This window comes from Lineus longissimus, chromosome 3, assembly GCF_910592395.1.
Source record: "Lineus longissimus chromosome 3, tnLinLong1.2, whole genome shotgun sequence".
NCBI classification, from domain to species: domain Eukaryota; kingdom Metazoa; phylum Nemertea; class Pilidiophora; order Heteronemertea; family Lineidae; genus Lineus; species Lineus longissimus.
The window spans coordinates 22373989-22400134 of record NC_088310.1 but is presented as its reverse complement, the minus strand read 5'-3'; the positions used below and the strand labels follow the sequence as shown (position 1 = coordinate 22400134).

The window sequence follows — 26146 nt, the reverse complement described above, 5'->3', positions numbered from 1 at the left end:
TTTTCTTTTTTTAAAAAGAAAAGTACGGCCTCTCTTGAGTACGGCCTCTCTTGAGTGTCACTATCGTAACGTGCATTTAAAAATGCACGTTACGATAGTGACACTCATCAGTATGCCCTGGTGCTCCCTCTTTTTTACTACCATAATACCACAATCATAGAAAGACTTGACTATTATGTTACAGCTGGTAATTTATTACCCAACTTAATGCCACAAAAATCACATAAATACATAAATCACACTGAATGTATTCTGGACATACAAGTTTAAATATGTGACCCAGCATGGAGAAATGAAGAGACGGCATTTTATTTGTAATGACAACTGATTGCCTTTTGATGCATTAACTTTGGAAAGCTTGGGTCAATGTCCTTAATCTCAAAAATAATGTTTTACCTGATTTGCACATTACAAGGGGGGGTAATTTGTGTCAATATGACTTTATTCACTCAAAGAAAATTCATTATCAATGCCATGAGCCTAAAAACCCTACATCCTCAACTTTTGTCTCTAAAATTCCAAACACTAACACTTACTGCTATCAACTAAATACAAATTAAATATACTTATAGTTTTATACTAATGAATTTCATGCAACAAATTAACTGCCATAATTTACATTTAATACACAGACCCTGAAAACAAAATCTGTTAAACAAGGTAGACTATCCAATTTTGTTCCAAGATGTGCCATCTGGTAAAAGAATTCAAATCAATGCCAGGAGCAAATATACCCTGAATTTTTGACACCAAAACATTCGTCCCTCGTGACTCGTTGGGTAGTACGACAAATTCAATACCAGAATAAAAATTGATGCTCATAACTATTGATTCACATAATTAAAATCCATTATGTTCTGGCTCTACCAGATTAGAAAACACAATATCAACATCTTCACGTTCTGGCTCAACCAGAAAATACATGTCTCATATTAGAAACTTACTTTGTGTGATAAATACATCACATATGTAAACAAACATACATTGAAAGCTATAACTTCAAGCCCCATTCCTTAAACAAATATTACGTGTACAATCTGATCACAGCATTATTGGCACAAAAAGAAAAGGGCATGTTTGTTTCTTGGATGAAATCTAACTGCAGATTTTTGTCATTCACTGGTATTAGAAGAAGATACCCATTAGGCTCAAACATAGTAGCTCTTTTCTGTCAGAACAGCCAGAATGACAAAAGTGTAAATAAACTGCAGATCTCATAGCAATTACTGTGCAGACAATGGTATCAGTTTTTACTGAAAGTTAAGGTGAAATGCATCCCACACAATAAAAATGCAAAAGATCAGCTCCTTCTCGTTCAGTGTTTGGAGTATAGACCAAGCCATGAGTCACACGTAGCACTTCCCATTTCATCCTAAAATATCACTCAATATTCCATTTCTTCTGGTCTCCCTCTATGCATACAAAATCTTCTCCATCTGTTTTACAAAACGGCTCTCATACTTAAAGATGACATCATTGGCTTCAAACATCAGCATGCCTCGCCATGGTTCCTGGGAGGTTACCAGGATGAAACGACGATATCTTTCCTTGAGCATATCCCTACACTGGTTCCTTCCATGCAGAGGTATCAACAAATTAATTCGCTTTCCTAGTTGACGTCGTCGATGTACCCGCGTTAAGTCCTCGACAACTCTCGCCCGACGATAAAGCACGCGGCCACCGAGCGATGTGTGCAGCTCTTCAGGATGGGAAGCTGTGGTCATGATCACCAAGATATACTCTGAAAAACAGAAGGAATATTTGCTTATATTATATCTTGTTTAAAATATTATCCGAAATCATTTCAAAAACTGAAAAGCTCGTGGTGCACCTAAAGTCCATGACAATGCCTACCAAAGGTTTAACGCAGCACCAAAAAATTACATAAGTGTATTAAGCTCCAATTATTTAGTATCCTCACAAGGAAAAACAAGCCAGTATTTTAACTTCTTTGGAATCTTACTTTTCAAAGGCTGACGCTGGACGAGTTTCTTAACAATTTGTTGTGAGGATGAAGACAGCGTACAACAACTCCCAGGCATGATGTTCTTCACAGGAACAATTCTTCCATTCAAGCACCACTGCTTTGTCATATCGTAGCTGCGACCAGAACAGGTATCACTAACAGCATGTGGGGGGAAGCTATGCTTGGTTTTGGATGGGTTGCAGTCAGCATCGTTGCCATATCCAGTTATTCGTGAAGTGGTTGACCTCATTTTCGGCAGTCCCCCCTCTATACATCTTTCATCCTTGGATATAGGCTTTCCACTGCAACATTTTTTACTACTATCGATTTTCTGTCCAGCGCAACATTGTGCATCATAGTTCATAGTTAGAACTCTCTCCCTACCACAACAGGAGTAGTTTTTTCCGGATCTGTCCTGCTTAGGATGGTCAAAAGAATCACAGCACATTCTGGTCTTGGGATTGATTGCTTTACGACCACACGTCTGAACTTCATCACACTTCTCAGTTAATTTCCGTTTGTCTTTGGGAATTTTACAACACCTGAAATTATATTGGAAAAAGGTGTTATTTACTGTCTTGACACATTTAAGCTGGTTGAGAGGCAACTGTACAAAAGCACTGTGATAGGCCTTCACCACAACGTGAACAGTCAGCTTTAATTAAATAGATGCCAAGATAGCTGACCAAGATGAACAGCTTGATAAACTCATCAGATGTTGGAAATGTAAATATCGACCATTTTCGATTATAGATGATATGTGCAGATTAAATTTACACATACAGCAGAGCAAAATGGCAGACAAGCATAAACTGGTCTAACTTACTGCCATTCCGTTTTCTTTATGATCTCACCATAGCAACAGTTATGAGTGTTAGGATCATAGAGCTTATTCCTGCAGCATTTTCCAGTATTAGTGTCCTTAATGTTCAATGCAGCTATGCCATGGCAGCATGTGTGAGTCCATGTATAAATCATGGCACTGCCACATATTTCTTTTGGACCATTTTCATAACCATGGGGGCCACGACCTGGGCAATACTGAAAATAAACAAATTCACATTAATGAGGGAAGAGAAAAAGTAGTGAGACACACCACAAACCTCAAACTCCTATTTATTTCTATATATCTGATTTAATTTTCTTCAAAAATATTATCTCTCAAATGTTAGCAGACGCCTGTTCAAGACTATTGAAGGATTTTCCTAGAATTGTCTATTTCTATTGTTTGCTGTTGACTGGAGTAATCATTGAATTGAATATTATGAGAAGCATAGCTGTGGATGAGCAAAGAAACTTATATATGGTGAGGGGTGTGCTAATATTACGAGAGAAGTGTACCTAATCAACCTAAATACATGTTTTCAAACAGAGAGCTGGAAACTACTCTGACATCAATAGTGCTAATAATAAAACCAGTCTACGTTCAGTCATTCAGGCCACGAGTACAATGCTACTGGTCTTCTCACGTAAGGTTGCAAGATCAGCCTCAGGAGGAAGCCATATTGGACAATGGAGAAACTGTGGACATGTCACAGTAAATATTAATTCAATAATAATAATAATAATAACCTGTATTTATTACTCCTTTGAAAGTTTTCATGATCACCAGGTTTGACAGTAATAAACAAAACATTAAAATGACGTTAAAATACATCAAAAATGAAATAATGTTCGGTATAAGACAGTTAATACATGTAATGAGGAAATGCCCGATTCCAATCAGACCGTTAAGTACATGTACATTCTAAAATTCAGTGAACAGATTACGTGCGTACTCAGACATCTGGCGCCACACTGGTTAGCTTCGATCCACGTCTCCTATGACAGAATTGAAACTAAACAATTACCTCTTCCTTGTTGTTGATTGTGGTGAAAGTTTTGGATGTTGCATTGTAGCAACAGTGGTTGTCAAGTGTTTTCTTCTTCAGGGTGATCACACCACCAGGCTCACCAGGACGAATTCCTGGAAAAAAGCAGAAAATCAAAATCTATCTCAATTTATCGAAACCACAGCGATGCGGATTGGATTTAAGGTTCTTCTGATTGTGTAGAAAGCACTAAATTGCTTTGCCCCCAGTACATCTCGAATTTATTGATAACATACACCCCAAGTAGGTTTTCTATTCAGAATTGGGATTGCCTGAAGACATAGTGGACAGGCATTTGAGATGTCCAAAACACTGCTGCTCCCAATGATCAGAAGCTCAAACTGCCAATGTGTTCACATGCAAAGTCATAAATTGATGAAGGTTTCTAAAAAAATCAGGAGCAAATATCTCTGCATAACCTACCTCCACAACATCGATGTTCCCTGTCATCATATGCTTGTAATTTATCACCATTTCCACAGCACTTGCCATGATCCTCAGCATTAGGAATTGCACCCAAAGAATAACGTGACCCACTTCTACAACACTTCTCATGGTTTTTATTGAAGACACCGACATCTCCACAGCACTGAAGGTCTGAGCTGCGATTATACCCGAAACCATTGCAGCAGAATTGTGTTGCCGTTAATATCTTACCTGAAGAGATAAGTCAGTATAAAAGCCACAAATGAGAAAAAGACTGGAAAAGTATAAACAATCATGGCCGCTAGGTCTTAATTGGGACCAATTAGTGTTGTTTTCCCCGCTTTGGCATCTCCTTTCGAAATATATCTTTTTTAAAAGCTATTAAGACTAAAGCACCCAGCAAACACTAAAATGTCAATTTCGGATAACAGAGGCATACTCTTACTTTACAACAATACTAGATCGAAGAGCTTATGTTTTTGGTTAACTCTTTGTTAACTTTGATAGAGGGGGTGATATATCATTAAAACCAAAACTGTTAAGTAAAGTGAGCTTTCTAAAGTCATTTACTTACCAGAACCACAACACTCATAAGCTTTTCCAATCACATTATCGCGACCTGTTTCCTCATCATGACAGCACTTCCCATGCAATGTTGAATACGACTGATTCCCACAGCAATAATTCTCTGTTTTTATATCTGAAGGACGGTCACACACCACACCACTACAGCACATTTTTGAGTTGATATCGTATATTTCTTTACCACAGTATTCCTTGTCGAAAGGTAGAACCCCATTTGGGGTACATCTTTCTTGTCCAATGATGAAGGTTTCGGTTGAGAGGCAACATTCACGCTCTGCAAGACATGGATGAAGTACATCATAATAGCCTAACAGAAGGGACATTCTGAATCAACCAATACTGCATTTCATAACTGAATTCACAAAAAGCATTATAGATCAACCAAACTTCGTGTGGGGAGTACCAATAGTGTGTTAAAATATACTGACAGCTTTGCCTGTATACATTGGTAGCCTCACGATACATGTATGAAGCACGGAAAATTCATGGACTTCTCATACAACTTTCTGTTTTCCTCCGATCCAATCCACCAATCCTCACAAGGAATTGTGTTAAATGCTTTAATGTAGGCCGATTTCTTGCTGCATTACATGCACCTGTTAAGCTCCCAATTCCCATCAGAAAATGACACTCGTCTATGCAATGGAGGTTGTTATAAAGGATTGACATTGCCCTGACACATCTGGTTGTTCATACATCTATGTGACCGATTACGCCGTTCCATCTACAGTATATTCAGCCGACTTGTCACTGGCACATCAGTGCCAATATAGTTTTCCTTCGCACAACATTCACCCTTTTGCCATCAATGTAAATGACCAACTCGATACATTTCATACACATGCAAGAGATGTTTTAGCTCAGAATTTATCTTGTTGCTGATGCAAAGCAATTTTTATACCTTACCTTTTTTTGTAGTGTCTTCGATAAATTTCTGGTGTAGAGTCCCATTACAGCAGAACTGGTGTTGACCATGTTCAAACAATACCTTGCCACAGCATTGTTTGTTTTTGTTGATGGGTTCTTTGGCAATGGCCAAATTATCACAGCAATGGTAAACAGACTTTTTGCGCGCTATACCTGAAATGTCAAACAATACACAATTTTTTCAATCCAGACTATGCTTCTAGTCTTGAAAAGTGTAGTTAATTTAAAATTAACTATCACTATTTTTCAGCAATGCCAAGTTTATAAAATTAATTTTTTTAAATTTGATTGACAATGATTAAAAAATCCAATTCTTTATCTTTATTATATACTGTATATCTATAAATCATAAAAGTTGAGATAAATTTGAAGAGGCACACAAATTACCTTCGCAGCAAAGGTAATCATTTGGATCATCCCCAGCTTGAATATCAAGAATGTTCGCATAAGGTGATGTGCAGCATATCTGTGTGCTTTTGTTGTACGACTTCCACTTCCCATTGACGAAACAACTATCCCCTAAAAAAATAACTAGCATGTAACACTCTGTTGATTTATTTGTTCTTGATCTGGCACAGAATACTATACTTACACACAACATGAACTTTAATATAATGAATAACCTTGCTGGAATTTTTTTTTGTATTGTAGTCAATAGTCATTACTATCTGCTCTTTAAGTCACACGTTCAAGATCGCGACTAAGGACTGAGGAGGGTGATGTAATTTGTTTCGAGGGTACATGAAGGCTTTAGAAAAGTCCACAAATAGAAGCCACACTGGATGAGAAGAGAAACTTAGCTATAACAAAAAAATACACGTAACCATATCTGCCACATCTGGTGTCACTGTGATTTAGAGGGAGAACTCGGGTGAGGGAAAATGCACTCCCCGATGTAGCAAGAGACTAAATGCTGATCACTAATAACGATTTCCGCAAGTGTTGTGAGGTGGTTTTGGACATGTCTAGGAAATTCTACAGTTACAATCAGTTTTGATGAGATCTTCGTTGGGGTCTAAAATCTTTGTGTGTTCTTCAGTTTATAAAGTTCGGGTTCAGTGGGTTTCAAGATAAAAATCATATTGATGATAATGATAATAATGATAATAATAATACTATTAATACTATATGTACATGAATCAATAAAAAAATGAAATGAAGAGAAAAAGAATGTTGTGGATACACGGGGAGTCGCACCCGTGACCACCAGACCGAAAGTCCAGCCTTCTAACCGTTGAACCACAGAGGTTTTCATGTTTGAGTGGAGATTTTCTTCGCCTGTAATAGCCAGGCTATGGCGATACAGTATGAACCTTGTGTGAAATAGAGCGACATTTTTATTTCAAACAAGGTTCAGATCACCAATTCGTTCAGAATATTTTGTGTGGTTGCCACTGTGATGGAGGACCTGCCAGCAATAAATTATAGTTGTTTTTAATCAAACGTTGCCTTGGCTGGTTCGCACTCTTTTTTGTGGGAAAATCCTTGTTTTAATTAAATTGTGCCAGCTTATATACGTAGGTGAGGAATTTGTAAGTACTCTGCCAAGAAATTTGAAGGGAAAATCATTGTGAGCATGGTAAATCTGAGATCTTTTTAGTAAGGGCTTGTTTGTTAATAGATAGTCAGGGATTACCTCATTAATTGCTTAGTCAGCTACACAAAATTGCCGAATAATTATACTGACTAATTATGGTGGTACCAATGCAAGCCTCAAAAGGATGACAAGACGACAATTAAGGTAGACATTTTGGGCTTGATTTTAAATTATATCAACTAACAGAATTTCGATCGATTTTGAACTAGGAACGCGATCTTTTTCTAGACATTGTCTCACGGGCAGTATATTTAATCAGAACACCAGACCTAAAGAGACAGCAGATAGGCTACTGCAACAACCATACCGTAACATGCTGCCACAACCAGACCTGATAATACAGCATAGGCCCTATGCTGTCACAACCAGACCTGATAGACAGGAGATGCTGGCACAACCAGACCTGATGAGATTGCCGATACTGCCACAACCAGACCTGGCGAGATAACAAATGATATGATACCCAGAGCTTAGGCAGCACGAGCAGATCCACAACTGATAATCTTTCTCAAAGCAGACCAATGAACGAGCTCGATAGCAAAAGATTACTTCGGAGCAATCCTCAACCGTTCATGTTTTGAAACTTACTGGACCTATGATAACCAGGCCAATAGAAAGGATAGAGGCCCAAGTCTGAGTGCCCTTAGGCCATGGGAATGATTAATCCGGTTTACCGTCCGAGAGATTTAAAAAGATGACGAGGCTTTTTTTCATTTTTCATTATTCGTTATCGGTTTTCAGCCTGATTTACTGGTCAATACACGTGACTCGGCAAGTTCCAGTAAATGGAAATCCGGTCAGTCATCAACATGAGGCATTGAAAAAATGTCATCATTATGGTGAATACCCTACCTATCAAGTTTTAATTGTGTTTTTAAATTAGTTTAGGTCAAGATGGACCACAGGAAAGATTGTTTAAAAAAATAATGGCAACAATAAAATAACTATTTTTTTCCAAAAAATTGAAAAAATGTGAAGTACGCTAGCTCTGAACCCATGCAGGAGGTGGACGGTAAACCGGATTAGGCCTAATCATTCCCATTGCCTAAGCATTTCGTGATATGTGTCCGGTAAGTGAGTTGGCGAATGTTACAGGCCTATTCAGCCCTGCAATGGTAGAAGGCAGTAACTCCATATTTTGGTCAAATCCACCTTTTGGGCATTTCTGGAACTACTGCTAGTGCTTTATCTTCTGAAATGGTTGTTATCCCTGTAGAAGCAATATTTTCTGAGATTTCAGCATGGGGGTGAGAAGTAACTCCGACCTCCAGACACTAATACAATGGTAAAAGGCAGTAACTCCAATTGCAATGGTAAAAGGCAGTAACTCCATGTCCAATGTGGAGTTACTGCCTTCTACCATTGTTTTTTTAAACCCCAGTGGAGTTACTGCCTTCTACCATTGTTTTTCTCCAAGTGCCTGTGGACCCCCACACCCCACCCCAGTACCCCGCCCCTGATAATTCATTGACTGGGTGCCCTTGATCCTTGACAGCCACTGTTCTCCCACTTCCCTGTTACAGTCAAAAATGCATTGGAGTTACTGCCTTTGATGATTGTACAACCAAAAATAGTGACGGTGGTTTACAGTGGAAGAAGGCAGTAACTCCACTTTGACCTTGAACTTTGACCTTTTGACCTAAATCACAGTACTTTTGATATTTGGAAGATGAAAAGACAAATTTCAAATTGTAAGTATTTTGATAAGATTCCTCATGTTTGAGGCATAAGGTTGATCACAAATTGTTGTTTTTCTCAAAACTATGAAAAGTGGAGTTACTGCCTTCTACCATTGCAGGGCTGTATTATCCCCCACAGTCAAGCCATATTGATAAGCAAAGATTAAGCCAATATGCTTAAACATGAGCATTTGTAAAAGAAACGGAAATTGATAGAGATTTCCCATTCACAAGCCCAAGCCTTCTGAACAATGAAAAGAGTCAGTCTAAAACGTAAACAACAACACGTGAGTATGATCTTAAAATAGGTACTGACGCAGCCACGCCGTGACGTCATTTGCACCGACGAATGGCCATTTTTGATTTCCCCACAAAATTGGTGGACATCGGAACATTAGGGAAATTGCATGATGGCTGACAATCGCGCTGGTTTGTACAAAATCTTCTTTCTTTTTCATCCAAAATGCGGTGACAGTGATATTGAATCAGAAACAAAGTAATCACAGTTAATCCTACATACCTACTGAATTCATTGATACCGGGATAATCATATATCTATATTTAATTGTGCAGAATATCGAAAAGAGTTGACACTTTTTGATTCTGAACTCGAATTTCGACAGGACCCTAACCATTATGCAAATGCACTGATGCCTACTGAGTACATGAATGTTGTATCACACCTCATGCATGTCCTGAATAGTATGCTGGTCCATTTGTCCAGATTTTAATATTTCCATGTCGAGACTGTTCTGTGTTCAGTGATCTTATGTTTAGCATGCTTTGTAGTTAGTCACATCATTAGTAGTTGGCGCTACCTGTATCCTTTGTCTTTACAATATGGCTGATTAGCGGTCCGCTGATTAGTAAACAACCATATATTCTATATCCGCCTTCATCTTCAATTCTATGATCTCTCAAGAGACAACAACACGAAACATGGTGGCAGCGGTAAAAAGTATTGCAAAGACCCACGAGATCTGAAGAATCGTGCTTTCCAGTGACTTTCCTACTCTAAAAATTGACTTTTAGTGGTGACTTGCATCTCGTATCCAACCCTAGTGCATACACCTGTACATTGACAGTGCATACTGCACACAATCATGGCTGAACCTATTGTGGCTGCTGCTGTTGTGCCTGCTGTTTTGCCTTCTGTAAGCGGCATGAAGCCTCCACAACCACCAAGCCTTGATGTTGGTTGTGCGGCGGACAATTGGAAGTTATTTAAACAGAAGTGGATGAACTAGGCTGTCGTCACAAAAAAGGCTAGACAGGATCGTGAACACCAGGTGACCCTGCTGTGCCATACTCTTGGAGATGATGCTCTGAGGATCTTCAATGGTTTTACTTTCGCCACTCCAGAGGAGCAAAGGACCGCTGCTGAAATCATCGCTGAAATCATTTGTGCAGGGGGAAGTAAATGAGACATACGAACATTTCATTTTCAATAAACGAGACCAGCGAGCGGATGAAACCTTTGATGCTTTCCTTTAAAACATTCGCCTGCTGATCAAAATGTGCAACTACAATGAGGCATCTGTTGACTCTATTCTGCGGGACCCCCATTGTACTGGGCATAGCTGACAAGGATACGCAAAAACTCCTTCTTCGTGAAAGGAATCTGTCCCTTGAAGGCCATCTTATCCGATCAATCTGCGGCAGTGAACAAAATTCGTTCAGCGCCGGGAAAACGTCCCTCGTCTAGTAATGTAATGTAACTATTGCAGAGGAGCTCACGTAATGAAAAAGTCTGGGTGCCCTGCCTGGGGCAAAACGTCTGTAGCATGCGAAGGAAAGAAGTGGACACGGGTGCTACTGTCAATCTTCTACCATTGCGTCGAGTGATTCATGCCCATATTACTCCCCCACAGTTAAACGGTTGAAATAATTGTGGAATGGCTCGGAAATGGTTCCTGTGGGCACTTGTCGTACAGTGCTTATGAATCCTTAGAACAAAAAGCGCTATTCTGTCGAGTTCGTAGTTGTGAATGAAGAGCTCACTCCTCTCCTAGGTCTAAAAGCAGCAATAGGGATGAAGCTAGTTACCGTCAATGATTCTCAGATGGAACGTGTCGCCGCGATTACTGTCCGCAATAAATATTTTGATGTGTTTGACGGATCTCTTGGTAAGCTACCTCGGAAAGTATCCCTGAAAGTGGATGAAAGCATCCAACCTGTTGTGTCCTCCAGTCGTTGAATTCCTGTATCACTCCAGCCTAGGCTATGAACCGAAATATATCGTCTCACTGTATTCGATGTTCTAACCCCTGTTGAAGAGCCAACCCCGTGGGTAAACCAGATGGTCGTCACAGAGAAAAAATTGGGTAACCTAAGGATCTGTCTTGATCCAAGAGAACTCAATCACGTTCTTCGAAGGGAACACTTTCAATACTTGACGACAAGCTCACTTATTCTCAAAACTTGACCTGTCCTCAGGTTTCTAGCATGTGGAGCTTGACGAGGAATCAAGTTTACACACTACTTTCCAAACTTCCTTCAGGCGCTTTAGGTGGCGCCGCATACCGTTTGGACTCTCAGTCTCATCTGAAATCTTAAACAAAAAAACTGCTGGAGGCCATTGAAGGACCACCTGGTGCAGAGTGCATAGCAGATGGTGTGGTAGTCCATGACCCTGACACTGAAATGCATGATCGCAACCTTGATGCCTTTCCAACTCGATGTCGTGAGAAGGGAATAAAGCTCAGTCTGCCGAAGCTTGAACTGAGACTGTCTCGAATCCTTTTTATTGGACATCAGATTATGGACAATGGTCTTGGTATAGACCATGAAAAGCTGCGCACTATGAAAATGCCAAATGCCAAGGCCTGAGAACTTAGAAGCTCTCCGTCGCTTCTTAGGCCTTACTAACTATCTGGCTAAGTGTCTGCCAAACTTAACCTCTGAAACCTCGGCATTGAGAAACCTCACCAAAAAGGATGTCCCCTTCTCGTGGTCCACTCCGTAAGAAGATGCCTTCAACAAAGTGAAGAAACTAGTTGTTGAGGCACCAGTGCTTGCGATGTACGATCCATCTGAGGAACTATCACTAGAAAACGATGCGTGTGATTATGGCATCGGATCGGTGCTAATGCAATGCATAGCATATGCTAGTAGGTCACTCACGGACACGGAAACCCGTTGGGCACAGAGCCAACACAAAGAGGCTCTAGAGAGTGGCGTCCAGCCATAGTAGTACAAGTTAAGCCACGGACATATGAAATTGAGATTAGTGAAGGAAATCTACTCAGACACAATCGCCAACAATTGCGCCTGAAACCATCAGGTCAACCTACCGGTACACTGACATAACCTATAAGGGTGCCTGTCCCCGTCTCTCCCCAACAGAAACCTGACACGTCACCAGTCAATCCTGTTCAGACACCAAAGAAAGGCAACGTCAACGGCACCCCAACAAAGTGTGGCCAGGTCTCCCAGTGTTGAACCACCGCAAACCACTCAATACTACACCACCCGTTCAGGGCGTGTCAGAAAATCTGCACTCTGACTCAAGCTCTAAATATTATGACAATTTGACAATCTAAACAGGACATTTATGTCTACAGCTATAGCAAAGTTGACTACTGATTCTTCATAGACGCTTTTATTCTAATACTGATTCATAGGACACTTCATTTAATTCTAGAGCACTGCATATCCATGTACTCTTTCATTGTGTTGATACTCATTACTCAACAATGTGTGTAACCATTCTTCACTGAACTCCTTCAAAAAAGGGGCGATGTTCCGTGATCTTATGTTTAGCATGCTTTGTAGTTAGTCACATCATTAGTAGATGGCACTACCTGTATCTTGTCTTTACAATATGGCTGATTAGTAAACAAACTCATATTCTATATCCGCCTTCATCTTCAATTCTATGATCTCCTTCAAGAGACAACAACACGAAACAAAGACTGGTACCCATTTGTGACCCAGCACAGCAAAATGAGTCGCATGTCGCACATATGATTAGCCTAAAATGACACCAGGACATAATAGAAGAAATTGATCTCATCAGATTTCACATAAGGCAGACAATAGCGAAATGGACAACCAGTCCAGTCCGTCTCAACCTGTCAAGCTCGGATCGACATGCGACTCATTTTGCCATGGCGGGTCACATTTGATTACATACTCCTGACGACCTGAGTGGAGCCGTAGGGCAATACGGGTAAGTGTTAGGCTGAAGGACACCTCCTGCGCCCCTCCCCCTCCCAAATCTACCACTGAACATGCTTGTTTTTGTGTTAAAGTATCTGACGTCTGACCAACTGAAGACATTTCTCCCATTTTTCACACACTACTTTGGCTATCCTGCTTACCTGATTCCCTGGTAACATATTCAGTAATTACTGCATGTACTTGAATAAGGAATCCAGCTTTGATAAAAAGGTTCAATACTTGAAGTTCAGCCATCTTAAAAGTCATACATTGTATATGTTAAACGTTCCTTTTCGTTCTGTGGAATTGAAATGATCTCTAGCTGAAAATTTAGTTTGATTTTATACTCTCAGTCTAACTGATTCATACGCTAATTTGGGAAATTCCGAGCAGGACTTTACAAAAAAGTTATCCAGTCGCATGGATTGTGAAATAATTATCACTATCAGTGTGCCACACACACCTATGTGACACTGACTGTCGGATGAATTTTTGAGAGTAATTCTAAAAATTTGAAAAATATGTCTAAAATGTAAAATGTTTTTTTGGTGTCACAGTGTCAGTGACACTGAAAGAGGACTGCCCAACATACTGTATTACATGTATTATATATAGTTTTTCATTTCATTCATCGTAAAATTTGTCCGTCATAGCCATCATACATGTCATAATATCTTGTAACAGAAAGCTTCCTCTTATCTGAGGTGTACGTACGAGTCAGTAATGGAAATTTCCCATGTACTGTATAGAACACTTGTACATTTATAAACCTGTCACAAATATTCTGCAGAAATGAAAGATTTGTATGAAAGAAGTTTGGAAATTAGCAGAGTTTACAATGTATGCATTTGGCTTTTCACACAAATTTGAGCTGTTTAATTTTATAACTTCCGGTATTGTGACTAAAGACACTAAGTTAGTACAAGTAAAATGTCTCACCAGAGGAACAGCTTATCATCACTGCGAGTAGGACGAGGATCATGAAATTATACTGGTTCATGTTGATGTTCTTGTTTTCTCCTATCTCCAGTAGGCTATCCTTGTCTTCAGCTATTCAAGTACCTAGTCTTCCTTACCCTGTCACATTCTAAATCCTGTTTGAACAAGGCCAACAGAGATTCTTGGTTTTGAGGCATCTTTGATTTCGTAATAGGAAAGTCGTAGTACTTTCCCCAAAGATAGAGCCCACTCCCTATCTTTAGTAATAACTGTTGTTTCAGTTCCGGGTAATACAGGAGCAAACTGATCTGAAACAAGAACTTCAACAACCCGGAAGTATCTTCCTGAGAAGCCTTCTGTTCAAAAGGAGTTCCTCTTAGTCTTAAAAGAGTGACTTAATTGCACAATTACTTAATTACTCTGATAGAGGTGTGGCTTTTTGCTTCACAATACAATAGGACTTTTGAGCCTTTTTCCTTATCGTGCATGCTGCACCCATTTTTTCGTAAAGGTTCCTTTAGAAAATCGGCACGATCCGATGATCAAAACGGCCACTATAGCTGCCATTTTTCAATCTGGTTTCCATTGAATTCAGGGGAGAACGTTTGACACATTTGGTGTCATCAAGCCAAAAATAATTTGGTTGGCTTGATCAGGGCGAGGTTCCTTTGAAAATCGGCGTAATCTGATATCAATATGGTCCCCATAGCAGCGATCTTGTTTTTTTCGGTCAATATTGTGGAGAACGTTGCAACTGGGGCACTTTTTCCTGTGTGTGTTGGAACTCCTTTCGCATGTTAAGGGATAGATATATTTCGAAAATCAGGCCCCAACCTTGGATTCGATACGGCGGCCATTTTGAATTTCATTTACTTTGATTTTGGGAGAACATCTCGTCTCATTCGGCCAATCCTTTTCATGTGTCTTTGAATTTCACTCTGCTTGCTAGTTATCATGACATTGACATGAACAAACGCTGTTCATCAAGTCAACGTGCAACAGTCAGTCGAGGGCGTATGACCTGCTTTGCGTTGCTCTTTTTCAATTGAGAGTAGTAAATATTCAAGAAAACCTACTTTTCGGAAACTGTAACATTCTTTACTTTCTGATGTCTCTGCTCTCTCTGCTGGTCCTACATGTAGGAAAACCAGACTCGAAACTTTTGTCAGAAAAGGGGTTGTAATTTTCTCAAGTATTCTCTCCAAATAATATTTTCTGGCAATGATATGTGGGGTTTAATACTATGTACATGTACATGTATGGTGGTTTATTGGTACTTCAGTGGTGTTGGTTAGACATTTGACATGATAAAGACAGTATCTCCTTCCATTGCACCAACGGCCATTGCATACACATTCCAGACTTCAATAGTACAAGTTGTCCTTGTCTTTCTTTGTAGTACCCCCCCCCCCCGGATCTACATGTAGCTATGATGAATTGCATTTCTGATGCATTTGGATTTTCAAACACATGTTTAGGTTGTAGATGATGGAGCAATCGAAGTACATCGTATGAGAGACCCAATATCAAGGCACCGTAGCTAACCAGTGTTTTGTGCCAGCTCATTCTGAAAATAATATTTCTCTGATATTTAAAATCAAACTAATATCTTCAAATTTGATACTTCACAAAGCATTATGACGAGACCTTAAAAATTTAGGAGGTTTATTAAAAACACCTTAGCCGCGGTGGTCGAATTGATGTACAAACCGCTCTGATCTGAAGTGAAGGAATCCCCTGTATGAGTCATACTTTATTCTACCAAACCAGGACATATTTCTGCCTGTTCATATAGTTCTGGTCACCGTGCTATTTTTTTCAGAAAAAAACATTCAATACAGATTTTTTTAAATCAAGATAGTTGCCATGTTTTGGTTTGTTATCTGTCTAATGATAAAAGTTGCTGACATTATATGAATGAAGTTTTAAAATTGTATGTAGTTTCTTACCTGAAACAATGCTACTCCAACAAAGAACTGCCAACAGAAAACCACTTGCGATTATTTTGTGTTCCATTTTCAATTAAAGTCCCTTTCCATATGTTTGCTTCTCTCTTCATCGGACTCACTCCCGAAACAACTGATCGTAAAGTTTGGGATCAGTATAAATACTATTGCCAGTTGCCAGACTTCTATGATGGGGAATTCCCAATTTATAAATAGCACATGACATTGGGCCAAAATGGAAATGCCATTACTTTGATGTTGACACAATCAAGCGACCAGGTCATTAGTTGATTGTCTGATCTTCAAGCCTTCTAGCATCCGATAATAATGTGAACTATGATATATTTTGTGGATGAAATTTAAGCGTTTTTGTTTTAAAGGATTGATCAGGGCATCAGATATTGGGTAGATAAGTCTATTTTGATTGGAAATCCACTAAAACTCTGTTCTTTTGAGGTGTTGCAATAAAATCAAAAACTTTTTTAACTTGTTCAGTCGCTGTTTCTAACTTGCTACAAATCTGTTACCAAAGCTATGATCCTTGCACAGCAAAATCTGCCAAAAAAATTTTGAAGTGTAACTATAAATGGTACAGAGTGGCTTTTTAATAATTTTTGCCTCATGCACCATTTTGCCGAAGAAAGTTGGTATATTTTATTTTCAAAGACATGTTTGAAGTTTCATTGATTTACGATTAGTCATCCTGATCAAAAGCAAATCTTGTGAGTTGTCAGTTTTCAGTTATTGAGTTGCAGTGCTATCAATTCAAGTAACCAATGGCAGCCACGACTCGGCTCAGTTGACAATGACATGTGATCTATTCAGGAAGTGGTAGATCAGATCGCTTATTGTGAAATTATCCTATTGAAATGATAATTAATAGGTTCACTTCCTATTGTTTTTGCAGTTGTAATAATGTGTTATTTGTGGGTATGGGCCAATTAAAATTGAGTAAGATTCCTTTTGGTTTTTTTGGATCAACATACTTGCTGAGTTAAATCTCCCATGCAGAACCTTTATGAGCACTACAGCATGACATGATGTACATGTACCTTCTCACAATCTATAAATTATGATTAGAATCAAATTGCTTTGATAGTGATACATGGATGTTCGAGATTATTGATTAAGGATGAACTGATTTATTTAAGAAGTGTTTTTAGGCCAATTAAAGGTGGCGAGCAGGAAATCGTTTCTGGTGCTCTGATATCGCTACTCCTGTCCAGGCATGAAATGTGTGGAGGTGTCACATCCTTTGTTGACAGAGTCCTAGTCTTGTAGATTAAACTCATCAGGATAACATTTACGATAGCCTTTAAAAACTTGACATACACCTTATTTCCATCATCCCACATTGTAATTTATGTTGGCCTTCTCTAGCACTTTTGGTGAAATTGTGGGTGGGAAGACGGGAAACGCTAACCCAAGGTCAAGTGTTATTTTGGTTTCACCTTAATTTTTTCCCTCGTGCACTCAATAACTCTTTGGATTTCCTAATTAAAGTTATAACTGCGCGTTTTGTGTAAAAAAAATACTCAATAATTCAGTGTGTGTCAATGAGTGTTGGGAAATTTTGCACTTTCGCATCTTTAGCTTGTTTACAGCATCATGTATTCTTTTACCACTATTTTTCACAGCACAAAAATGAGGAATTCCCAGGCTACCATTTCCTCGTAGTAGTCAGTGCGTATCTTGGATACGCAGTAAGTGCTCATCTTGGATACCCAGAATCCAGCAAGCGACCCATCACGATGTCTGGCTCGTTCGCATATTGATTTGTTGGCAAAACCCTCTGCTGCAATTGGACCTTGCTGTTGCACTTTCAATGGGTTTTGTCTCGAGGTGGAACCTGAATTCGGCGAAATGTCTTTCTCTGGTCTTTGCTTCTAACATCTTTCTCAGGTTACTGGGTAGCTGGAGCTGGAATCATTCTCCTTTCTTCTGGATGAGGTGGAACCTGAATTCGGCGAAATGTCTTTCTCTGGTCTTTGCTTCTAACATCTTTCTCAGGTTACTGGTTAGCTGGAGCTGGAATCATTCTCCTTTCTTCTGGATTAGGTGGAACCTGAATTCGGCGAAATGTCTTTCTCTGGTCTTTGCTTCTAACATCTTTCTCAGGTTACTGGGTAGCTGGAGCAGGAATCATTCTCCTTTCTTCTGGATGGAAATGATATACCACTCATTATGTATATTTGCTGTCCTTATAGAATGATGATACTGTTTTCTGGATAAAAAAATTACCAAAGAGTAAAATTATATCTGTATGATGATTTGTACCTATACCGTGTATACTTCTTCTCCACCATATCTACTTTCATTTGCTATTGTGAGTTTTTTCTCAGTCACTTTAAAGGTTGAAACTTTATGATATTTTAGACCCACTTGAAAAATGGATTTTGCATCTGGATTCTGAACATTGAAATTCATACAATGTGCGGTCAAGGTCGGTTCCATAGTGATACTACATAATCTTTGTTGGCAATCACTGTGATGGCCATTATGATTTTCAGGCCTGATGATCTATGCAGCTGTCAATGAAAACCCTGTATCCCCTGGCATGACAGGTCAACCCAATGTGACTAAACTCCCTATCTTTAGTCATTACAGTGAAGCAAAATCATTATGTCTTTGCAGATAATCTGTTGTCGACATCATGGTATGCCAGCGAATGGATCCCCCTGCTAAATGCCGAAAATATCATGGATTACTTCTCAGATAGGTCCAATCAATTCTATGACCCTACGTGTAATAATGAGATTGTGAAAATGCAGCGGCTTAACCCAGAACAGCTCAAGTAGGTATAAAGAAGTATTGAGAAATTAACCAAATCAGAAGACAAGTCTGTCTTTGGGTATCGGACATTGTTTTAGAGTTGCTGAGGGCTTGGCGGTGTATTCCTGTTTCGCCTATTCCTGTTCCGCCTATTCCTGTTTCGCCTATTCCTGTTTCGCCTATTCCTGTTTCGCCTATTCAAATGTATTGCTAACCTCCCCACAGACGTAGGAATATGAACCGTCCCTTACTGACCGACCAAACCCGAGGAGAGCCACATATGTACGCATTGAAACAATACGTCAATGGAGAGAGGGACATAATGAGTTACGTTGATGCAGGAATAGGCGAAACAGGAATAGGCGAAACAGGAATTTTGTAGGCGAAACAGGAATAGGCGAAACAGGCATACACCGGCTTGGCAAGCTTAGTTCTATATTGGCGGTCCCTCAAACTTTATTACCAAACTGAGGGACTTGACTTTGCTGAATGATTTCAACCTACTACGTTATTATTTAGTTTTTGATGAAGAAGATGCCAATCCAAAATATATCCTTTAAAAGTTCTATCGCTTCTGTGAAATTCAGTCTGTTTGACATTGTACTCCGGGAAGGACATTGATTAGTCTACACAGTAGACAGAAAGGGGCCGATGTGTGAAAATTTTCTTCATCATTTTCAGCAACATGCCCGGATTAGAATATATCCTGCTGCATGTTCAACCACCTATACTTTATGTGATCAGGAAACAACACCGACACTCACCCACACAAGGTAAGGAACTTCAGCATCCCAACAAGACCTAGCAATTCCTAATTATGTATGAAATTTAACCAACAGCCCAAACCCAGTAAACAACTGAACCCTCCCCTGTGTCCGTGTTGAAGACAAAAGTGTGATCACGGTGTATAGACGAATAAAATCGTATCAGGTCAGTAACGGTCGATCACAGGATGGCACTAGGATTTTTTAAACTCTCCTTCTGTGTGGGGGCACACCTACGTGTATTCTCTTTTATAGATATGATATATGTATATAATATCATTTGATAGGCTTGTGGGTTTTTCCTGATCTGGATGTGATTTTGTATCAAGTAGTGTCCGGTACATCTTGTCTCTAAAAATTTGACATGTTTTGATGAACTGACAGATTGTCATTTAAAAGAAGGCTTACGGGAAAAATGAAAATTGCAAGTGCTCTGCTCTCAAGATCACACTTCTATTCTAATTGTATGTTTTTTGCAGGAAGACGATAATATACATTGTACTGTTATTGTTATTATAATATTATACTACACATTTTCTCTCAACTTGCTCAGTGATCATTTTCATATGATAGATCATAGCTTTATTTCCATTGTTGTGATTATGATAGATGATACATGTAAATGCATGTAAGATATTGCAATTTTAAAATTCCTGGAAACTTTCCGATTAATTCCACATTATCTTGTCATGTGGTTTCAACAGAATGGAGTGATACCAAAACAAGACACAAAACTGACCACAACAGAGATACCCCAATGAGTGGTGCTATTGTAACTGTCGGGCTATTCTCTGCCTTTTTTATTCCAGTAGAGGAAGTTAATTTTATGAGCGCATGTTGGAATTTGTCTTTTTACACATTTGACAAGTAGAATTGTGCTTTCACTGTTCAATAAATTACACATCAGGAAAATTGGCCTACTGGTTTGTTAATAAAGGTCAGCCATTGACCATGCACTTCCTTGTTTATTGACTGAAGTCATTTTGAATTGGGGACTTTGGTGTCGGCCTCCATGTTGACCCAAGTCAACATGACTCATGGCCAATATCTTACTGACTCCTTTATCGCCTCGACCAAATTGAAGCTCCCCCCCCCCAAAAAAAAAACAACATGCCTGAAAGTCTTGACTTGTGATTATATCTCGAGCAAAATCAACTTTTCTATGAACAGAAATTGCTGGTGTGCCAGTAGTTTTCCATTACCTGGTATTGAAAATCTAAGATGACTCACTAATAGCACAAAAAATGGGCCTATGACAAGGCCAGGTAAAAAAATTGTTTCTGGTCCCACCCTGCCATGATTTAGGCTACTGGCCGAAAAAAGAAATGAAAAAATTCATTCTCTGGTTTTGCCAGCACTCCATTGCATTTGAATTTCACCATGTTTGCCCCTCGTGATGAAAGTGAAAAAATCATAGGTTGGAATATTGACTTAACTAAATGTTTGTGTACCTGATTTGCCCCGATTGATACCACAAGGACAAGCTACTAATTGATTGAATGGTTGTCCAACTGACATCGTGTTTAATGAATCATACACATGTAATGTCTCTCATATTATGCAAGCTGAGACAAAAATGGAACAACTCGCACAAATACATCGACATGCTGATAACCAGTGTTGATTAAGTGAATCGGTTCCAAAGTGAGATGAGGAAGTATTGACCAATCAGTTATCAGTCAACTTTCCGGATCACCCACACATTTTGCTGTGGTAAAAGTGTTTGTTTGTAATTCACTTTCTGATTCTTCGGATTTCCGTGAATTATGAAACGTTTGAGGTTTTGATGCATTTATTTTTTTGGATCTCGGAAAAACCACACTTCTTCATTGACCTTGTACTACAACATAATGGTGCCTTTTTGGGCTGAGTAAAAATTTGGGGTTTTGCATAATCTTATATTGTATAGATTTGGTTTAGACTCAATCCAAAGCTTTTTAGCTCACCTCTTAGCAGAGGTGAGCTTATCCCATACCGTGGCGTCCGTCGTCCGTCGTCGTCGTCGTCGTCGTCGTCGTCGTCGTCGTCGTCGTCGTCGTCGTCGTCGTCGTCGTCGTCGTCGTCGTCCGTCGTCCGTTAGCAGGGCACGTTTCGTAACTGTTAGAGCTATTGAGTTGAAACTTGGTACACATGTACCCTTATGTAATGACACCTGGGAGACCAAGTTTCGGTCCGATTCGTTTCATGGTTTGGCCACCAGGGGGCCAAACGTTAAAAGTGAAAATATGCAATATCTCCCTTAATAGTAGTCGGGAAATTTTGAAAAAAATATGGTAGGTACTTCTAGCAAAGGTGCATCATATATCCTCCGGGTTTTTGATTTGACCTCCTTTTCAAGGTCACAGAGGTCAAATGGTGTAAATTAGCCGTTAGGATGTAATGATGGCACGTTTCTAAACTGCAATGACTATTGATACCAAATTTGGTACACATTTACCCCTTAGTCAGGTGATCTCAGGGACCGAAGTTTGGTCTAATATGATTCACCACTTGACCACCAGGGGGCAAAATCCAAAAACCTTAAAAATGTGATTATTCCTTAACTTCTTGCCCGATTGCCACCAATTTGATATCATGGGTACATCTAACCACCATACAGTATATGTCACACAGGTTTTTAATTTGACCTTCTTGTCAAGGTCACAGAGGTCAAATGGCGTAAATTGGCCGTCAGGCCGTAACTATGGCACGTTTCTTAACTGCAATGACTATTGATCACAAATTAAGTACACATGTACCCCTTGGTCAGGTGATCTCAGGTACCGAAGTTTGGTGCGATCTGATTTGCCGTTTGGCCTCCAGGGAGGGGGCCAAATCCTAAATTCTTCAAAATGCCATTATTCCTAGTAATGACTTGCCCGATTGGCACCAATTTTATATCATAGGTACATCTAATTCTAACAACCATTCAATGTGTCACCCGGGTCTTCTTTGATTTGACCTACTTTTCAAGGTCACAGAGGTCGAATGTACTGTAAATTGGCCATTTTGGGGAAATTGTAATTGCTTGGACCTACATCAAACCTAACACTACATGACACAAGACCATGCTCTTTATCCATCTTTCCTCCACATGAGGTGAGCACAATGGCCCTGGCCATTTCATTTGTTTTCAGTACAGGAACCAGGAAGCTTGGGTAGGCCTACTACGATATTATAGCTACGAAAGACAATAATCATTTGTCTGTTACATGTATTGTGGAAGCAGTCCTTTTTTTGTAGTTAGGAATTTGTTAATAATAATAGATTTTTCACTTCAGCTAAAGATGCATCAAAATGTAGTAAAGAAACTGAAATTTTCAAAATATCTTTTTTTCAGTCACTCCTCTAGCAGATTATTACATCATAGCAGGAGTGATTTATCAAGCCCCTGATTTGTGTTCAGTCATAAATTCAAGAATGGTGAGACTAACATGTATTAGGTAAGGTGGTGCAGTTACATGTATAGCCCCAGTAGGCAGTACACTTGTAGGCACTACAATGTAGAAAACAGCTGCCTGTACACATTAATGCGCACAGAGGCTACATGTATAATTGTACCACCTTATCCTTTATATTGTCATCCTGAGATACAGGTTTTTGATACTCCTACCTCGTTGAACTTTCAAGAGGCGGAGTATATTGAAAATCACTGGTTATGTCAGGATGACTTTTCGTGTGCACAATTTCAATATGCATTTAACATCGATATTGGCACATCGCCATGTTCTGCTGGTCAACAAAAGCCTGGATCGGTATTGTTTGAGGGTACATTGATTAGGTGGGATGCCAGGGGCCAGGTGTAGAGCATCTTTGTTGTACTGTTCCCCCTGCGCTCCTCACTTGGCACCGAAAAAAAACACCGATCACTTCTTTTTAATTTTTTGTTTTTGGGACAAGGATCATCTACACATGGCAGTCTGACCCCCTCCCCTGGGTGATGTGCTGGTGTAGCCAGTCGGCTATTGGGACTCATCCTTGAATTGACAAACAGGAAATGATGCAGTAACATTACAAATTGTGTTCAATGCCATTCAACTCGTTTTAAGAATTTGAACAAAACATCCACTTCAGTAGTTAAATATTTCAAAGTCTCAAATCAGATGTAGGCCTACATGTAGTTCATGTCGTTAAAAATTAATACGTTGTCACTGAACTGATCTTAGAATAGAACTGTGGGCTGGGTTTTATCCATGCTAAAATATTTGTTGATTCAAAATTTCAGCTGAACACAGTTTGTAGTTTACAGTCTGCTTTTGATGAAGGTAAGATCTATTTATAAACATGTCCTAACTTTGATTGTGCCAGTCGTGTATGAATCTCAACAAAAGATCAACTCTAACTTTTCTCCGAAACCTTCAATGATAGAGTGAATTTTTCAGTATATGGAATGATCATCATTAAAATTCTTCTCCGAAAATGTATCATTATAATACATGTATCAATGCAGTTCAATAGTACATGTAGTACTGATAATTACAAGGAAGGCCTTAGTAACATAAAAACCATTTGAAAATTTTATGAGGTTTCTAAGAATTACATTTCAACATTATTCAGTTTAGAATTTGAATAGAAAATAACATGATGTCATCAGAGAGTGCACTTAGGCTCTGACCGTCAACCTTTTTGTTGAAAATTTTCCAACCTTTGTATTCCAAATAAATTTCTTTTTCTTTTTCAGCGCTATCATATTCCCGGTATCATCCATCTAAGGGGTATTATTTTGAATTTAAAGACCAAGAACCAAAAGGTGAATACATCTATTCGTACTCAGTTTGTGTACCAGGCTCTTCAGCATGTTCAACTTGAACCCTGGATTATTTGAATTTCATTTTTGGGAATAAAAGGCCATTCAAAATCCAAGATTGCAGTTTACTTAAGAAATTGGTACACTTCAGATCATTAAGGATGACAATATAATTTGCATGCGTTGCTTATGAACTCTGATGATTTAACCAAACTCTTCCAGAGAAGAGCAAGGAGAAGAAGAAAGAAGAGCCCAGCTCAGTTTTCCAGAGACAACGTGTTGATGTCCTTCTGGGAGAATTGGCCAAGAAATTCCCACTCAAACCCCAAAACCAACCACCCGTAGAAAAACAAGGTATTCATATCAGTTATGCTCATTCAAAATGCTTTTGATACAGGTTTGGCGAAGTACACCATTGGTACTTTGGACAAGACTTCCACCAATTAAAATTTTGAAATTTGAAAAACTGGGACTTAACGGTTTGTACTGATTGTGACTATTGATACAGAATACGCCCATACAGCACGTTCACCCAATTTATCATTTATAATGGCTTTTAACCTGAAAACCGTTTTATTTCTCAATTTGGGAAAATGTATCTGGGGCAGTTTGTCTAGTCACTTTTGATAAATGAATTTATAGTACATATTTTAGAAATCTTTGTATTGAATAAAAATAAAGTAAATTACTCAAGGGCTTGTCACTGCTCAGTTTTGCCCATGGATTCCTTCTCTTTCGATGTTGTTGTCATAAAATTTCCAAAGTACCTGTACTATGAGAAGTTCTGAGACTGAGAGTGAACATAGAAGAGTATATATGGGCATGACATGAACTGCTTAATCATCAATTCTAGCTAACTGAACTTTGAAATGGTAAAACAACAAGGGTTTCACTCAGGCCACCTCATGACTCATGTGCCAGTGAAGACTTATCACTACATACTTTGATGTCCATAAAAATCTGTTACATCTATTAACTAGGAATGTGAATGTGTTAAACATTTTATCTCTCTTTCAACAATAACAAAAGATAGGCAAAGACCCAGCCTAAGGTGATGGCTAACACCATTTTAGAAAATCTGGTTTTTTTAAAGTCAGATGGATGTATCATGTATCTCAAACATGTGCCATTTTTCTTTCCAGAAGAGCCCCATATTGTTGTCAAACAAGAACCAAAAGAAATCAAGACAGAGAAGACAGATGACAAGTCATCGCAGTCAACACACTCTGGAATTAAACCTCCCGCTGAAAAGAAACCAAAAATAATCCGCTGAACTTGTACCTGTGACTATAGGATGCAGTGAGCAAAGAGGGGATGATCTGGCCACCGGGGTGTCAGGCCTGTGCTTTATGAAGAATAAGCACATGTTTGATTTGCTGGAAGTCACACACAATGTGGGTCAGAGTATTTGATTTGGATACTCACGCACTATGTCAGACTTTAAGGGCTTGTGTTGAATCACTCTAAGCCCAACAAGCTTTTGTACCCAAAGTCTCTTGCCTGTCAGAAAGTAAGCAAACTGGTCCACAGTGAATTCAGTGTGTTTGAGCCATTATGTTGTATATGATTGATGGCTGTGCGAAGTATGTCTATTTTTTCACTGCCAATAAAAGTATTTAAAATTATTTCTGAATTTATGCTTCTTCTTACTTTTCAAATTCAATCCTGTAGATATCTATCTGGTATCAAATTATACACTTTGGAAGCATTTGTCATAATTCATTATGACCATAGGATTGTATACCAGACAGGTGTTGTTGTAGACTCGAGACTAAGAATCCTATTAT

General features: G+C 39.1%; 2 protein-coding genes across 3 annotated transcripts; one reads left to right on the top strand and one right to left on the bottom strand.

Moving 5' to 3' along the window:
- Nucleotides 1-218: 218 nt before the first annotated feature.
- LOC135484243 (galaxin-like) lies at nucleotides 219-13436 on the bottom strand. Its single transcript, XM_064765548.1, has 9 exons — nucleotides 13374-13436; nucleotides 6163-6294; nucleotides 5755-5928; nucleotides 4838-5122; nucleotides 4261-4494; nucleotides 3817-3932; nucleotides 2793-3007; nucleotides 1964-2508; nucleotides 219-1741 (listed from the first exon to the last, which is right to left on the bottom strand). The coding sequence occupies exons 4-9, from the start codon at nucleotides 4998-5000 to the stop codon at nucleotides 1413-1415; spliced, it is 1602 nt and encodes a 533-aa protein (XP_064621618.1). The 5' UTR covers nucleotides 5001-5122; nucleotides 5755-5928; nucleotides 6163-6294; nucleotides 13374-13436; the 3' UTR covers nucleotides 219-1412.
- On the top strand, nucleotides 9440-25984 carry LOC135484244 (mediator of RNA polymerase II transcription subunit 6-like). 2 transcript variants are annotated; one of them, XM_064765549.1, is made up of 8 exons: nucleotides 9440-9480; nucleotides 18732-18891; nucleotides 19551-19642; nucleotides 22953-23035; nucleotides 23838-23877; nucleotides 24294-24362; nucleotides 24582-24713; nucleotides 25502-25984. In XM_064765549.1, the coding sequence occupies exons 1-8, from the start codon at nucleotides 9459-9461 to the stop codon at nucleotides 25630-25632; spliced, it is 729 nt and encodes a 242-aa protein (XP_064621619.1). In that variant the 5' UTR covers nucleotides 9440-9458; the 3' UTR covers nucleotides 25633-25984. The 2 variants fall into 2 exon arrangements, with proteins under 2 accessions (XP_064621619.1, XP_064621620.1); XM_064765550.1 differs by lacking the exon at nucleotides 9440-9480 and adding an exon at nucleotides 12918-13222.
- The last annotated feature ends 162 nt before the right edge of the window (nucleotides 25985-26146 follow it).